Here is an 18370-nt window from a genome sequence, read left to right on the forward strand (position 1 = left end):
GTAGATACCATGCGGTCAGATACTGTGGGGTCAGGACATCATGCAACCACACCTCAAGAAATGCTTCCAATTAGAGTTGCCAATCTTGGACAGATAACAAACCATAAATTATAGAGTGCTTGCAGAAACAGCCCGTTTCTAAAGGGTGAACACAAATAATTTTATTGTTGTTGAAAATCTATCTTACTAACTTCTCTCCTGCTGAAAATACTCAACAAGATAAACACACAGGTGTTGCAATTCTGGTGAATATGCTGTGTATGTAGAGTATCAATCACTGCTTCGCCCAGACTGCTGCTGAATACAATGGGTCACATGATTAAGTGAAAACATAATTTGTTCACTCATTTGAGACGGCCTCTTTCCCTTTGAACTTTAGCTGGTAGAACCAGTTCCATTTTCCAGAAAGTTTTTTTAAAAATCATGAATCTGAATATCAGCGTCAAAATCACTGACAGTGAAACCTAAACCGACCACACCGCATTTTCAGAAAGCTGGTCTGAAGGAAAAGCTAGAAAAGCAATTCAGCTTCGACAGACACTGAAACCGAGAGAAACAAGCAGCACAGCTTCCTCTCACAATGGTGAATCCTCACTCTCTGGTAGGTAAAGGCAAAATACTGATTAATGATTTTCATTTCCTTTAATCAGTTGCATTCATACTATTGCAATTGAATTTTCCACTTCAGTGGATATTTGCACAGACTTATTCTGAAACCAGTTGATTTGATTTGATTTGATTTGATTTATTCTTGTCACATGTATTAACATACAGTGAAAAGTATTGTTTCTTGCATGCTACACAGACAAAGCATACCTTTCATAGAGAAGGAAATGAGAGAGTGCAGAATGTAGTGTTACAGTCATAGCTAGGGTGTAGAGAAAGATCAACTTAATGCAAGGTAGGTCCATTCAAAAGTCTGACAGCAGCAGGGAAGAAGCTGTTCTTGAGTCGGTTGGCATGTGACCTCAGACTTTTGTATCTTTTTCCCGAAGGAAGAAGGTGGAAGAGAGAATGTCCGGGGTGCGTGGGGTCCTTAATTATGCTGGCTGCTTTGCCGAGGCAGCGGCAACTGTAGACAGAGTCAATGGATGGGAAACTGGTTTGCGTGATGGATTGGGCTACATTCATGACCTTTTGTAGTTTCTTGCAGTCTTGGGCAGAGCAGGAGCCATACCAAGCTGTAGTGCAACCAGAAAGAATGCTTTCTATGGTGCATCTGTAAAAGTTGATGTAAGTCGTAGCTGACATGCCAAATTTCCTTAGTCTTCTGAGAAAGCAGAGGCGTTGGTGGGCTTTCTTAACTATAGCGTCGGCATGGGGGAACCAGGACAGGTTGTTGGTGATCTGGACACCTAAAAACTTGAAGCTCTCGACCTTTTCTACTTCGTCCCCATTGATGTAGACAGGGGCATGTTCTCCTTTACGTTTCCTGAAGTCGATGATAATCTCCTTCACTTTGTTGACATTGAGGGAGAGATTATTGTCACCGCACCAGTTCACCAGATTCTCTATCTCATTCCTGCACTCTGTCTTGTCATTGTTTGAGATCTGACCCACTACGGTGGTGTCGTCAGCAAACTTGAAAATTGAATTGGAGGGGAATTTGGCCACACAGTCATAGGTGTATAAGGAGTATAGTAGGGGGCTGACAACACAGCCTTGTGGGGCACCGGTGTTGAGGGTGATCGAGGAGGAGGTGTTGTTGCCTATCCTTACTGATTGTGGTCTGTGAGCTAGGAAGTTCAACGTCACCTTCACATCACTTGTTGATTTAAAACCAATAGTTTTCTTCTTTGGTCCTGTTAGCGATTAAGGTTTTCTGCAAAATTTGTAAAATTACAACACATCATCATCTGAGTGTGAGAGTTAGTGGACTAGTACTTTGACACAAATGTTTGTGTGCATCTTTTTTTTAATTCATTCGTGGGACATGGGCGTCGCTGGCTGCCCAGCATTTATTGCCCATCCCTAGTTGCCCGAGGCAGTTGAGAGTCAACCACATTGCTGTGGCTCTGGAGTCGCATGTAGGCTAAACCAGGTAAGGATGGCAAATTTCCTTCCCTGAAGGACATTAGTGAACCAGATGGGTTTTTCTGACAATTGACAGTGGTTTCCTGTCATCAGCAGATTCTTAATTCCAGACCTTTTTATTGAATTCAAATTCTACTATCTGCCGTGGCGGAATTCGAACCCGTGTCCCCAGAACATCTGTTTGTGTGTAGTGTGAATTTATCTGCATAGAATCTCCAATGAGTACACGTACATGGTGTGTATACTTAGGATAGAATCTTTTGAGATTAGATGATCAAAAAGGATATAAGATCATGAGCCAGCACCCACATTTCCCTGATTGATTATCCAGCGTGCAAGTCCTCGTCATCATGTGGAATGTTAATGGAGGTGTCCACCAATATCGCTAATTATACAGAACAACCTGTGTGGCAGTGAAGGTAAGACAAAAAAACAGGCAAGAGAAAAATTCCAAATTGTGAAAACCTTACCTGGTCTGGTCTACATGTGACTCCAGAGCTACAGCAATGTGATTGATTCTTAAATTTGTCTGTGACTCCGGAAGCAATTAATAAGGGATTGAGATGTGGTGTCTGCAGAACCACGTTTCCGTATCTATGGCATGTTGCACTCCTGCACTCTCCACCTGCTTCTCTCTGTTGCAGAAAAAACACTTATGATCTTCCCTCTCCTGGCATAAAGAGTTTGTTGTCTCTCTGACAAAGCAGTGGAATGAAAGCTGTGAGGTAGATGTTACACATCTTGCTAGTTCCACCATCAAAGAATCCTGATGGTGAGAAACTCAAGGCCACAGTCATCTTTACATCTCCTGGCACCACCATCCTTTCCTTGTTCTGAAGCTGCAGGTCTGGTTGCACATTAGTCCGAGCACCTCCTTCATGAAGCGTGGATGATGTACAAACTGCTCCTTGCTTTGTTGAAGGTAAGAGAAGGATTCCTCTAAGAGTGCAAGTGGCAGAGGCCTCGTGTTGAAAACCTTTTTCCTCCTTTTTTTGCGAGCAGCTTTTCCTTGTCTTTGCTGCCTTTATTCCATTTTCCTCTCCTGTCATGGCACAAGGGGAATTGCAACAGTAGCACCCAAGATTAGGGGAAAGTGATCTGTCCAGTACCTTTTCAGTCATAACTGAGAACTCCTCCAAATGCAGCACAACTCTCTGCAGACTTTACACCAACTTTAATCAACTCTTCAAAAAAAACAAGAACTTCCACAAACTCGAGAACCGGTTGAATTAATCAGCAACTAACAGGTAAGTTGTTGATAATCCCTTTATATAGCATTGGGACGTGGAGGTCTTTCCTGTTGCCTCATGCATGCTCAGCTGTGTGTGTTTAAGAGATGTTATGAGCTTGGCAGAGTCCAGTAACTTTTTGAAAGAAGAAACCCAAAATCCCAGTTATTTACTGAACAAATGAAGCCACAACAAAGTAAGTTTTACTCTTCAAGAGTCAATCGAAGAAGACACAGAATCATAGAACAGAATCACAGAATCCCAACAGTGCAGAAGAAGCCATTCAACTCATCAAGTCTGCACCAACTCTCTGGCTGATTATCTTACCTCGGCACTCTCCCACACCCTATCCCTTCAATCGCACACATTACCATAGCTAATCCCCCTAACCTACACATCTTTGGACTGTGGGAGGAAACCAGAGCACCTGCTGCAAACCCACTCAGACACGTGGAGAACATGCAAACTCCACATAGTCACCCAAGGCCAGAACTGAGCCTGGGTCCCTGGCGCTGTAAGGCAGCAATGCTAACCATTTTGCCCCAGTGGCGCTCCCAAAATACTAAATGCTACTTGGATAATCACCAACACTCTCAAACCCAGAATCAACCTGAGTTGAACATGAATCAACAGAATTGCAGTTGATTATAGATTATAAGCTGCACATTAAATGACAGACACGGCTAAGACAAATCTTATGAATTGGCTGGGCAGTTCACTCAGAATATATATCATCAATCTAATCATAATGTTCTTCAAAAGTCTTCTCATGAAGAATTTCAGCTCCTCTTTTACAAGGATTTAGCCTGACTCCCAGCTGACAGCAGCGCACAACTAACCCAAGTTCCATGGGCATGGTCTTTACCAAGAATGATACACATCTTCAGAACCATCTCAACTCTTCTTACAAATAGTCTGAATGGCACAGATCCACCAAGTAACAGAAACAGTCATAGCAACTGTTTATTTTCCTATTCTGGATTTAGCCTCCATCTTCTTCAGCCAGCCTAACCTGCACCCCTCATCCTCATGTGAACTCTGATGGATCTGTGTCCTTTTATATAATCTCAGGTTCAGTCTTTGTTTCCTCAGAAACTGAAAGTGTCAATTTCCTTTTTCCATTTCCCATTTCAGTTAGGGTCTGGCTTTTGTCTTTACTTGTCATTATCATTTCTCATTTCTACCCAAACTGCTGCTACATCCCGATTTTCTGAAATTAGCTCATTCCTCTCTAATTTACTAACACCATCCTTAATTAACCTCTCCGACCTTTCCTGACTTCCTGTCCTTCTGAAATATCATTCAATATTCAGATCCCAATCTCTGTCATTTTGTAGCCATGTCTCTTCAACGGTTATTATGTATTTATTTATCTCTATTTGAATGATCAGTTCAACTATTTTGTTTTGAATGCTACATGCATTCAGATACAGAGCCTTTAGTTTTGTAATTTTATTACTTTTGAAACCTTGTGCCTTATCTGCTGACTTACTCTTAGATTTGTACTCTATCCCTTCCCCTCACAGTCTGTTTATAATTTCCCATATAAATACATTTCTCGCTTGCCTTTGCTCTACTCTTTGGTTTACTATATTTGTCCAAATTTGATACTTTGCACCTACTATTTAGTTTTAAATCCTCTCTGGTTCCCTAGCTATGTGGCTCGCTACAATAGTGGTCCCTGCAGGGTTCAGATGTAGACTCTCCCAATGGTACAATGCAGGTCATCCATCCTGCAGTCCCCACTCTCATCCAAACAAGCTGAAAGAACCTCAAATCTGTCCAACAATTGAAAAGGTTGAGGCTCCTGCACTCCTGCCATCTGAATCCCCTTACCTGCCTCACTCAAAGTCACACCCTCCTGTCCTTGACCAAATCAGATAACTCTATCCTAAGTTGACTGCCACTTGATACAAAGAACACAAGGGTTGGATTTTCAAGTCCCACCCATGGGCCGCCTCTCCAAATTTTCCCTCCCCACTCACAATGGTTGCTTCCATGGACAGGACTTAAAAACTCAAGCCTAGGTAACTTTCCCCTTCCCTGATGCATTGCAGTGTCTGCAGCTCGCCTCCAGCTCAATGACTTTGAGTCAAAGAACCTCGAGCTGCAAACACTTACCACAGACATGTTTGCCCCAGATCACAATGGCACGTGGGAGCTCCACATGTTGTAGTTGTAGCACATTACCTGTCCTGTCATCCTCAATGTGTTTTAATTAACTACTTCATTATTTTGTTCAATTAATTATTTTCCATTTTTATTTTCTTTTATTAACCTACCACCAGTTCCCATTCTATTTTAAACCTTCGGAATAGTATAGACCTTAACTACTTACTCGATACATCCCAGATCATACAGCCAAAATCATAAGAACCATATCATAAAAAGGAACACCTTCACCTGCTCCCCCACACTCTCCCAAGTCCCAGCACTCTTGGACAAAGTCGCACTCCAATGCTGAGTCACACTGAGAGGCCTAATTTATATGCTCTGAAAAATAAACAGTTAGCTCTGCCCCAGGTACAGAAAAATTAGTTTCCTTAATTTATTAACTTCAACTACTCTCCAGTGGTCAGCTTGAATATCACTGCTTAAAACTGGACCAAATTTAGAAGTTAAACAGTAAACTTCAGATACATGTTACAGAGAAACATAGAAACTAAAGGTAGGCCATTCAACCCTTTGAGCCTACTCCACCAAACATTTTGATCATGGCTGATCATCAAATTCAATATTCTGATTTCCCTTTCCCCATATCCCTTGATCCCTACAAATTAAAAACAAACAAACCAGATTTTTAGAAAGAGATTAAGATTCCCACGTTAACCCAACACCCAGCACTCCTGTTCAACATCACACTCCAGTCGCATGAAATCCACAAGAACCTAAGTATGTGGTTCATGGAAAGCTAGTATTGGGACCAATAGAGCTGCTAATATTGACGGCTGGGGCTTTCCAACCAGTTGACATGTGTGATATGCCTTGTAAAATTCAGCCAAATTTTTATGCCATCCTGACCAATAAAATTGCTTCATTACTTTAGCCTGAGGATTTCTTATTCCTAAAAGACCTGCCATCAGAATCTCATAGGTAAGTCTTGATATTTTCCAACTGTAAACCAGGTCAGACAATGTGACGGACTACTATCTACTCTTTATCTTCTGGCTCTGAGGAAGTCTTCACTTACTCATTAACATGCCATTTTTTAGGTCATAACATTCAAGGACTCTCACCGGTTCTTCCCCAGAATACAGCGTCTGAGAGAATGTCCACAAAACAGGGTCCACCTGCTGGGCTTCAATCAAGAATGCTTGGCCTTCCCTAAAATGTTCTATCCTCCCTCTCAACTGATTCATCTTCATCCTTATCCAGCCTGAGGAGCCTAACCAAAGGTGTTTCTCCTGAAAATTCTCAACTCAACTGGCTCTTTCAAAGCTCTTGGAGATGCTGATACTCTCAAACCTGTCAAATCATCACCCAATATAAAATCTACTCTCTCACAAAATAAACTAGGAATAATTCCTGGAATGACAACTCCATTTAAGAAGTCATTTTGTAATTTAATTTTACATATAACCACATCAATAATTTTTCTTCCATCAAACCACTTGGAAGCAAAACATATCATCATCCGCCATCAATGACTGAATTGCCCCAGTCTCTCTCAAGATATTAATGTGTTTGTCTTGTTGGGGGAGCAAGAGAGCATCAACCACTCTAGTAGGTTGTGAATAAACACTTTACAATTTTACTATTACTACTGTTTTATCACCTCTTTATTGGAGCAGTTTTTTTCCAAAGACTCCATCGGGATCCCTATTACTGCCACTGAGTTATCTTTCAGCTTCAAACTAATTGTTTTGACATGCCTCATCTCCTGGCAGTGAAATAATATTGCTTTTTTTACATCAGTACTCTATATTGTAGTGTAAAAGGGTAACAGAATGGATATGAAAATCTATGGGGCACATGATGACATGGAGCTCGAGGAGGGAAGTCCAGTGGCCATTAGCCCCTCTGCTGCTGCCAAGCTTCAAAGAGGGAGTGAAACCACAGACTGTCAATCAGGTCAGACTCTGTCCACATTGGTCAGCCTCAATGAGGTACTTGAGGGGCAGTCAACCATGAAGAGAAATCAAAATAAACCCAGGGGGTTGGAGGATGACAGAATTCCCTTGATCTGATCGCTGAATCTTTTGCAGACACTGCATATTGCACTTGCTACAGATCAAAGACTTCAAGTGCAATGGAGAGAATTTCAACAATTTTGGCTTGCTGGGAAGCCACAGCAACTTCAAATCAAAGCTGTGGGCATACAATGGGGCTGAGTGCATAGCTGAGCAGATTGGACCCACCCCCCCACAAGGTGAAATTGACATCTGCTCTCTGACAGAGGACTTCAAAGGGGTCTGCTCTCACCTGCAGCATCTGATGGGGACAAAGGAAAATATCTGTTGCAGAGTGGAGTGCTGCCATGATTTAAAATTCTGCCAGGTAATTAGAGCGCATGGAGGTTAAAGTCACTTGGCCACTTCAGAATTTGCACAGGTGACAGGCAGGAGTGCAGAAATTGATCACAGGGCTGCCTGAAATCACCATGCCAGCCAGGGTGATCTTCAGGTCTCCAGGGCTGTAAGAGGCAATCCACCATGACACCATCATCCAGGTGGACAGTTGGGAGGTCAACTCTTTGCTCCCAGTCTGAGTACACCCAGCCCCCAGGACCCTTGAAGGACCCATCCTCTGCAGCCTAGCAGCAGCAGCAGCAGGGTCATTGGACCTACCTCCTCAAGCCCCCACAGGGCCCAAAGTGCCAGGCCAGGGTATCAGTGCCAGGGTGCTGGGAACAGTGCACTGTTGGCACTGCCAAGGTGCTTGGCTTGAAAGGAGGCTGAGTGGGGCAGTCTGAAGAGGGGAGGGGTCTGAGTGGGGCAGTCTGAGTGTGGGGGCTGAGTGGGAGGTCTGAGCAGGAGAGGGCCTGAGTTGGGAGGAATGAGGAGGATGGGGGCCTGAGTGGGAGGGGCTGGGTGCAATAAATCTCATGCCTGCATGGTGTGGGTGGTGGAGGATGCCTCTCATTACTGAGGGGTTGGTGGTGCTTCCTCGACCCTCAGGTTGCAACACGCCAGGTCCTCACTTGTGAGGACTTGGTACAGAGTCTGCAAGGTGCAGATTCTGCTGGGGAGGCGGGTGAATAGTGAGGGCCATCTGACTCGGGCTGTAAGCCTGCTAATTATGGTTTTTAATCTGCATTGAGTTCCTGCCTGCTACAAGCTGGAACCCAATCAGGGGCAGCAGCGCAGCCTGGGAGGGTCATAGCAGGTTTGGCGACTGGCGCAAAACTCCCTTCCTGCTAACTCCCGATTTTCCGGGCTAGTGCAATTTGTGGGCCTGGATAATCTCCCCCATGGTCTCATCCAGTTTTTATTTCCAATCTCAGCTTCAGTCTTATTTTACTTCGAAACTGCAGTTGCATTTCTCATTTTCCCTTTTCAGTTTCCCTTGGGGTCTGTCTCAAAAAATTACAAGCTTTGAAACCACAGATTCTATCACAGAGGACATCAGCTGGATCGAAAATGACAATGCTGGTGTTAAATCAGTGTTGCATACTGGCTGATGTCACAATCAGCCGACTCTGCCTCCTTTCACCACATGGCTGTATTGTCTGCACTGACAACCTCACCAAGACCACATCCAGCATACATATGCAGTGTGCACATGTGTGCATCTATCACCAAAATTGCAGGCTCTGTTGTGCAGCATGTTGCAGCTACAGATTAGAGGCGACAGGTGAAAACATGATCCCCATGTCAGACGATTAACGTTTTCTCGTATCTTGTCCAAGTGAGAAGTGCGAGAAAAAAGGCTCCACTAATGTGGAGGATACGCTTTGGGGACACTTAGCATTTCTACAGAGTTGAGAATTGTTCAGGTAAAAGTTGAGTTTGGAACCAAAGAGGAACTTGAGCTTCTTCAAGGAAGATTTAGCAATAGAGGAAGATTGGGAGCTCTGTTTGGGAGGCAATAAGACCAAGGATAACAGGAGGCCATCAAAGGTAAGAGGTGGTTGTTGGCTGGACATAACAGCAGCAGAAATGAAGGAGAAAATAACAGATGGAGAGTGCAGTGGCGGTGAACAAAAGGCAGCCATGTAACAATTAGGGGAAGAATCAGAAATAACTGAGTCTGAGAAGGAATAAACAGCCATTTAAAAGGGTAGGAGAAGGGGTCAGAGGATACATGTTATGGATTGGGGATGTTGGGGAAATTAAGAATTTTAAATTTTGGGGTTGGGGATTTTGTAAAACAAATTGTGGAAGACTGAATAAGTTTGGCTCTGAGATGTGAACCTGAACATGAGTACCAATGGTTTGGAGAATCATGTCGGAATACGAGAAGGATTCATTACTTTATGGATAGTCATTGGGTGAATGTTTTCTTGGCATGCAGGTTGGCAATGAATTGGCAATATTGGTACCTTTCGTCATAACAGCCTGCACCTATATGATCGTCGATCTAATATCCTCTATACCACTTTGGACAAAGGGATTAACCAAAATCTTGCCCATCATCTGTTTGTGCATGTTCGTTGTGCACAATGGAAAAAAGGTTTTATGCAGTCATCCCAGTCTTCTAAAACTACTCATGGGCCTCATCCTTTCAGCGGTCGGTGATGTGCTTCTGTTCATGGACAATAACATGCTTTTTATTGGAGGTAAGCAGAATATTCTGAAATTAGACCCTGATTGGAATAAGTATATGAATACAATAAAATGCTTTTGTACATAGAGTAATTATGCATTTGCCTGCTAGCTAGCAACAGTTGCTGAGCTGGAATGCAAGGCAATCTGTCTCATACTTGGCAATCTCAGACCATGATACGGTTATTGATGGAGCGCCACTTAAAATGATATTATCTTGCAAGAAAGAAATTGGCACTCATTTAAAAGCAGTGGATCTCCAACCTGCTGATCATAGTGATGCCAACAGTCCACTTTTTCAGCTGCTGGATTATATGAGGGATGCAGCAATTATTAGTGTGAAATGTAGAGAAAACTTGAAATAATCAAAGAATGGCATATTCAGATCAATCACTTTGAACCAAAACTCTGGACACAAAATCCAATTTAAATAACTCCACTGCGTTGTGCCACAGCCAAATATTTGTAGCTGATCCTGTCAAACCTGGAATGGTTCTTATTCTTTCAAGTCTTCTCCACTTGGCTGAAGGTGTTCAGTGTTTCTGGTGCAATTTCACTGGAGAACATGTAGTCCAGTATCTCACACAAGTAGACATTTTGTCAGCTTAAACAGTGAAAGTTAACAGACTTCAAGACTGTTGGAGGATATCACTTATGAGCCCGATTCTATTTTGACTTAGTGATGAAACATCCAAATAGGCAAAGGCTCCGAGATGATGGGCAGAAACCCTGGCCCATTCTCCTCAAAACCTTGGCATCCTCATGCATCGGTCACTGAAAGTAAGCGCACGAGTACAGTAGGCAGTAAGGGAGGAAAATGGTATGTTGGTCTTCATAGCAAGAGGATTTGAGTATAGTATAGTTTTACTGAAATTGTACAGGGCTTTTGGTGAAGCCACACCTGGAGCAGTGTATGCAGTTTTGGTGTCCTTATTTGAGGAAGAATGTCCTTGCTAAAGAGAGAGTACTGCGAAGGTTTACCAGGCTAATTCCTGGGATAGCAGGTCTGTCATATGAGGAGGGACTAAGTTGGTTAGGATCGTATTCATTGGAGTTTAGAAGAATAAGAGGGGATCTCATAGAAACTTATAAAATTCTAACAGGATTAGACAGGGTAGATTCAGAAAGAATGCTCCTGATGGTGGGGGAGTCCCGAACTAAAGGTCATAATTTGAGGATAAGGGGTGAACCTTTTAGAACTAATGTAAGGAGAAATTGTTTCACTCAGAGTGTGGCGAACGTGTGGAATTCACCACCACAGAAAGCAGTTGAGGCCAAAACGTTGTGTGATTTCAAGAAAGAATTAGATATAGCTCTTGGGGGGGGAAAGGGATCAAGGGATATGGTGGTGTGGGTGGAAGGAGGGATCATTGAATCCCCACAGTGCAGAAGGAGGCCATTCAGCCTATCAAGTCTGCACTGACCACAATCCCACCCAGGCCCAACCCCATAACTCTACTTATTTACCCTACTAACCCCCAACACTAAGGAGCAATTTACCATGGCCAATCAACCTAACCTGCACATCTTTGGGTTGTGGGAGGAAACCGGAGCACCCGGAGGAAACCCACGCAGACACGGGGAGAATGTGCAAACTCCACACAGACAGTGACCCTGTTAAGTTCATTTTAGGAGACTTATTACATTCTTGAGGCAAGGGCCAGACACCAACTGTTTTGAAACAAAAGAAGTTTTATTCTCTTACATATGCAAGATGGCAGACCCTTGCTCGACTCGTCGCCCAGCAAGAGTGCCCAAATGGGATAAGTCCCATTTTTATAACATAGAAACATAGAAAACTACAGCACAAAACAGGCCCTTCAGCCCCACAAGTTGTGCCGAACATATCCCTACCTTTTAGGCCTATCTATAACCCTACATCCTATTAAGTCCCATGTACTCATCCAGGAGTTTCTTAAAAGACCCTATTGAGTTTGCCTCCACCACCACTGACAGCAGCCGATTCCACTCGCCCACCACCCTCTGTGTGAAAAACTTCCCCCTAACATTTCCCCTGTACCTACCCCCCAGCACCTTAAACCTGTGTCCTCTCGTAGCAGCCATTTCCACCCTGGGAAAAAGCTTCTGAGAGTCCACCCGATCTATGCCTCTCAACATCTTATATACCTCTATTAGGTCTCCCCTCATCCTACGTCTCTCCAAGGAGAAAAGACTGAGCTCCCTCAGCCTATCCTCATAAGGCATGCCACTCAATCCAGGCAACATCCTTGTAAATCGCCTCTGCACCCTTTCAATCTTTTCCACATCCTTCCTGTAATGAGGCGACCAGAATTGAGCACAGTACTCCAAGTGGGGTCTGACGAGGGTCTTATATAGCTGCATCATTATCCCCGGACTCCTAAACTCAATCCCGTGATTGATGAATTGATGCACACCATACGCCTTCTTAACCACCTCCTCCACCTGCGGGGCCGATTTTAGATTTCTATGGACTCGGACCCCAAGGTCCTTCTGATCCTCCACAGTACGAAGAGTCTTTCCCTTTATATTGTACTCCTTCATCCCATTTGACCTGCCAAAATGGACCACTACGCATTTATCTGGGTTGAAATCCATCTGCCACTTCTCCGCCCAGTCTTGCATCCTATCTATGTCCCTCTGTAACTTCTGACATCCCTCCAGACTATCCACAACCCCACCAACCTTCGTGTCGTCAGCAAACTTACCAACCCATCCCTCCACTTCCTCATCCAGGTCATTTATGAAAATGACAAACAGCAAGGATCCCAGAACAGATCCCTGGGGCACACCACTGGTGACCGACCTCCATTTAGAAAAAGACCCATCTATACACACTCTCTGCCTCCTTTGGGCAAGTCATGATGTGGAGATGCCGGCGTTGGACTGGGGTAAGCACAGTAAGAAGTCTCACAACACCAGGTTAAAGTCCAACAGGTTTATTTGGTAGCAAATACCATAAGGAGCTGTGCTCCGAAAGCTTATGGTATTTGCTACCAAATAAACCTGTTGGACTTTAACCTGGTGTTGTGAGACTTCTTACTGTCCTTTGGGCAAGCGAGTTCTGGATCCACAGGGCAGCAGCCCCTTGGATCCCATGCCCTCTCACTTTTTCTAGAAGCCTTGCATGGGGGACCTTATCGAGCGCCTTGCTAAAATCCATATAAACCACATCTATCGCTTTCCCTTCGTCAATGTGTTTAGTCACATTTTCGAAGAACTCCACCAGGCTCGTAAGGCATGATCTGCCTTTGACAAAGCCATGCTGAGTATTCTTAAGCATACTAAACCTCTCCAAATGCTCATAAATCTTGTCCCTCAGGATCTTCTCCATCAGCTTACCAACCACTGAGCTTAGACTCACCGGTCGGTAATTTCCTGGGCTATCCCTATTCCCCTTCTTGAAAATAGGCACCACATCCGCAATTCTCCAATCCTCCGGCACTTCTCCCGTCTCCATCGACGACGCAAAGATCATCGCCAGAGGCTCTGCAATCTCTTCCCTCGTCTCCCACAGTAACCTGGGGTACATCCCATCTGGACCCGGTGACGTATCTATCTTGATGCCATTCAAATTGACATTTCACATGAATGCATAATTCGGATCGATTAGCACTGCTTTCAGCTGGCCAATGAGGCCCCTAGCAACCGCTAGGTACAATTAGCTTCCAATCATATTTCTTTCAAAACAACCATTAACCACGCCTCATTACTTCATAGTTTCAGATGGTTTCAGTTCCCGTTTCTTAAGCTAAATAGACCCCAAAGAGTCTTATTGTTATGATACTGGTTAACCCCAAAATGAGTAATGATTACAAGGGGCCCCGCAATTGCCGTATACGGTAATCGTGCAGCAGTTAGCTTCTTTTCCCAGCAATCATTGCACAAGCACCACAGGAGCCATGTAGAAGGCAAGCTGAATGTCAAATTAGCTTATAATAGAAGAAGGCACTGTTAGCTGCACCCTGCAAGCTGTACCACCACATTCAGTAAACTGCTGACATTGTTTACTATAATTCATTAGCAAAGTGGACTTAGCTAGTATGTCTGCAAGATTCTGTTTAATACCAACATTGTTTCTTCAGAATCACCTTAAAGCAGAAGTAAATGTTTTTAACCGCATTTTTCGAACCAAGAATAGGCATGCTTGCTTTATACTGTGTTGCAAAGCCAGCTTTAAGTCTGCAATTTATGAGAAGCCCCCAGGGTCTGCCTCCGATATTAACCCTTTAATATCTCAACCCAAGCTGGGAATCGAACCCGGGTCCCTGGCGCTGTGAGGCAGCAGTGCTAACCACTGTGCCACTGTGCCAGATATTGAATTCGATGATCAGCCATGCTCAAAATGAATGGCGGAGCAAGCTCGAAGGACCGAATGGTCTACTCCTGCTTCTAGTTTCTATGTTTCCTTATCTGAGAGTCAATTGTGGCAGTCCTGAAGTTGCCCTTGTTTTAACCTTCCTGTCTTAAATCATTGTTTTTTTTAAATCAAATAACCCACTTAAGGAGTCAGGATCATTCATTTACTCCAACATTTAATAAGGCAAATTGTGTTCAACCAATTTGATGTGACAACAGACAACGTTGGTAAGTAATGCATTCCAAAAGCATTTTAAGAACACAGTCCATTTATTAGTCAACCCCAACATGGGGAGTGAAAATATGGATGAAAAGTTGAATGGGTAGCAGAAACAGATTTTTTTTCAGACTGGAAGAAGGGATACAGCAGAATTCCCCTGGGGTTGGTTTGTTTTATAGATATTAATTACTTATATCAATGGTGTGCAGGACACAATTTCAAAATTTACAGATGTCAGAAAACTTGGAAGCATTGTGAACTGTGAGGAGGATAGTTTTGGACTTCAAGAGGACATTGACAGGTTTATGGAATGGATCGATGTGTGATTTTGACATTTAAATCCGAAAAATGTGAAGTGATACATTTTGGGAGGAAGAACAAGGGGAGTCATTATAAATTGAAGTGTGCAATTCTAAAGAGGTGCAGGAAAAGAAAGACCTGGGTGTATAAATCATTGAAAGTGGCAAGGCAGGTTGAGAAAGTCGTTAGAAAGGCATAAAGGCTCTTAGGCTTTATGAATAGAGACATAGAGAGTATAAAAGTAAGAAAGTTATGATGAATCTTTATAAAACACTGGTTCAACCTTAACTGGAGATTGTGTCCAATTCTGGATAACACTTCAGGAAGGATGTGAAGATTTAAGAGAAGGTGCAGAAAAGATTTAAGAGAATGGTTCCAAGGATAAGGGACTTCAGGTACAGGGACAGATTGGAGAAGCTTGAACTGTTCTCCTTGGAGAAGAGAAGATTAAGAGATGTGACAGAGGTGTTCGACATCATGAGCAATCTGGACAGGGTAAATAAGGAGAAACTATTCACTTGTCGAACTGTGGAGAGCACAACAAGAAGTCTCACAACACCAAGTTAAAGTCCAACAGGTTTATTTGGTAGCACAAGCCACAAGCTTTTGGAGCGCTGCTCCTTCATCAGGTGAGTGGGAATTCGGTTCACAAACAGGGCATATAAAGACACAAACTCAATTTACAAAATAATCGTTGGAATGCGAGTCTTTACAGGTCATCAAGTCTTAAAAGTACAGACAATGTGAGTGGAGAGAGGGTTAAGCACAGGTTAAAGAGATGTGTATTGTCTCCAGCCAGGACAGTTGGTGAGATTTTGCAAGCCCAGACAAGTCGTGGGGGTTACAGATAGTGTGACATGAACCCAAGATCCCAGTTGAGGCTGTCCTCATGTGTGCGGAACTTGGCTGTTAGTTTCTGCTCAGCGATTCTGCATTGTCGTGTGTCGTAAAGGCCGCCTTGTAGAACACTTACCCGAAGATCAGAGGCTGAATGCCCGTGACGCTGAAGTGTTCCCCAACAGGAAGAGAACACTCCTGCCTGGTGATTGTATTTGGTAGTACAAGCCACAAGCTTTCGGAGCGCTGCTCATTCATTGTTCTCTTTCTGTTGGGGAACACTTCAGCGGTCATGGGCATTCAGCCTCTGATCTTCGGGTAAGCGTTCTCCAAGGCGGCCTTTACGACACACGACAACGCAGAATCGCTGAGCAGAAACTGATAGCCAATTTCCGCACATATGAGGACGGCCTCAACCAGGATCTTGGGTTCATGTCACACTATCTGTAACCCCCACAACTTGCCTGGGCTTGCGAAATCTCACTAACTGTCCTGTCTGGAGACAATACACATCCCTTTAACATGTGCTTAACCCTCTCTCTACTCGCATTATCTGTACCTTTAAGACTTGATTACCTGAAAAGACTAGCATTCCAACCATTATTTTGTAAATTGAGTTGTGCCTTTATATGCTCTGTTTGTGAACAGAACTGCCACTCACCTGATGAAGGAGCAGCGCTCCGAAAGCTTGTGGCTTGTGCTACCAAATAAACCTGTTGGACTTTAACCTGGTGTTGTGAGACTTCTTACTGTGTTTACCCCAGTCCAACGCCGGCATCTCCACATCAGAACTGTGGAGAATCAGAGGATACAGATTCCAGGCAAGTAACAACAGAACCAAAGGGAACATGTGGAAAAATATTTTCATGCAGCGAATGGTTAGGCTCTAGAATGTCTTCCATGCAAGGGTTGTGAAGGCAGATTCAATCTGGCTTTTAAAAAGGAATTGAATAAGCACCCAAGGAGAAAAAACTTGCAAGGCTGTGAAAAAGTGGGACTGGCGAAATCTTTCTTGTAGACAGTTGGCACAGATTCAACAAGTCAAGAGGGACCTCCAACTAAACAGTTGCCTCCATTCTATGATTCTATTATGTAACAGCAAAAGCTTATATTGTTATAGTACTTTCAGCATGAAGTATTGTTCCCAGACACTTGCATTATACTATTCATAAATTAGAGAGGTGTCAGAATTACTAAATTAATTTCTTTTTAACTTCAGGTGGAGCCCTGTTTGCTCTTGCCCATGGCTTTTACACATGGACTTTTGGATTCAAGACTCTGAATCTCCGAGCAGGAAGTTTGATGGCCATTGTGGTCATACTGGGTTTGACCTTTCTCAGCAGGTGCTCCAAGATGTGGCAGGTGCTGCTGCTCGGCTGTTACAGCGTCTTGATTGGGGTCATGTCCTGGAGAGCAAATGCTGAGGTGCTGTTCTGTGACAAAAGGACAGCAGCCAAGGTGACTGGTGCAATTGGAGCAGTGCTTTTTATGATATCTGACTTCACTTTGGCAACAAACTTGCTATGTTTTCCTGTGCCACATGACCGGTTCATTGTCATGACCACCTACTATCTGGCGCAATTGTTTATTACCCTAGGTATTGTAAGAGATGACAAAAATAAGAGTGACTAGATTTTAACTGTGCAATGGCGATTGTTTGATAATGCAATTTTAATTAAACTTCTGAAGTTTTTCAATAAGCAGAAATAGATTGAGGTCTATATCAATGCAGTTGTCCAGTTTATAAAAGTCTGGAAATCTGAAATGAAAACAAAAAATGCTGTAAAAACTCTGGTAGCATCTGTAGCAAGAGAAACAAGTTAATATTTCATGTCCAGAGACTTGGATCAATGGGACCTCTTCTGGGGCAGGGCTGACCTGTACAAGAGGGACGGGCGACACCTAAACTGAAGGGGAACCAATTTCCTTGCAGGGAGGTTCACTGATGCTACTCAGGAGGGTTTAAACAAGAGTGGCAGGGGGCTGGGAACCAGAGCAGCAGGTCAGCACATTGAGGGATTGAGGGGAATGTAGATGTAAGGACCAGTAAGTCTGAAAGGAAGGACAGGCAGGACCAGAATAATGAACATGATGGGACTGATGGGCCGAAGTTTGTTTATTTCAATGCAAGGAGTGTTATGGGTGAGGCAGATGAGGTTAGAGCCTGGATCAGTGCAAGGGACGATGATGTTACAGAGACTCAGATGAGAGAGGGACAGGACTGGCTGCTCAATGTTCAGGGTTTTGATGTTTTAGACGAGATAGGGAGGGAGGCAAAAAGAGATGGAGGAGTTGCACGACTAATCAGGGAGAATGTCACATCAGCACTCAGAGAGAACATACAGGAAAGATGCAATAATAACAGGGTTATCATCGTGGGTGACTTTAACTTCCCCAATATTGATTTGGACTTCCTTAAGGCAAGAGACTTAGATGGGGCAAACTTTGTTAGGTGCATCCAAGAGGGTTTCTTGAAACAGTATGTGGATAGTCCAACTCAAGTAGGAACCATACTGGAACTTGTATGAGCAAATAAGCCTGGCCAGGTGACTGACCTTTCAGAGGGAGTGCATTTTGGAAACAGTGATCACAACTCCTTAAGTTTTAAGATAGCTATGAATAAAGATAAGTCAGGACCTTGCGGGAAGGTACTAAATTGGGGGAGGGCAAAATTATGACTGTATTCGGCAGGAGTTAGGGAGAGTTAA

The 18370-nt window shown here is 43.6% G+C and overlaps 1 protein-coding gene across 1 annotated transcript; it reads left to right on the forward strand.

The window, feature by feature from the left end:
- The first annotated feature begins 454 nt into the window (after positions 1 to 454).
- LOC144510128 (lysoplasmalogenase TMEM86A-like) lies at positions 455 to 17398 on the forward strand. Its single transcript, XM_078239479.1, has 3 exons — positions 455 to 601; positions 9717 to 9981; positions 16882 to 17398. Exons 1-3 carry the CDS (start codon positions 581 to 583, stop codon positions 17292 to 17294), a joined length of 699 nt encoding a protein of 232 aa, XP_078095605.1. The 5' UTR covers positions 455 to 580; the 3' UTR covers positions 17295 to 17398.
- The last annotated feature ends 972 nt before the right edge of the window (positions 17399 to 18370 follow it).

The sequence above is a fragment of the Mustelus asterias genome, chromosome 22, assembly GCF_964213995.1.
Source record: "Mustelus asterias chromosome 22, sMusAst1.hap1.1, whole genome shotgun sequence".
Classification (NCBI taxonomy): Eukaryota; Metazoa; Chordata; class Chondrichthyes; order Carcharhiniformes; family Triakidae; genus Mustelus; species Mustelus asterias.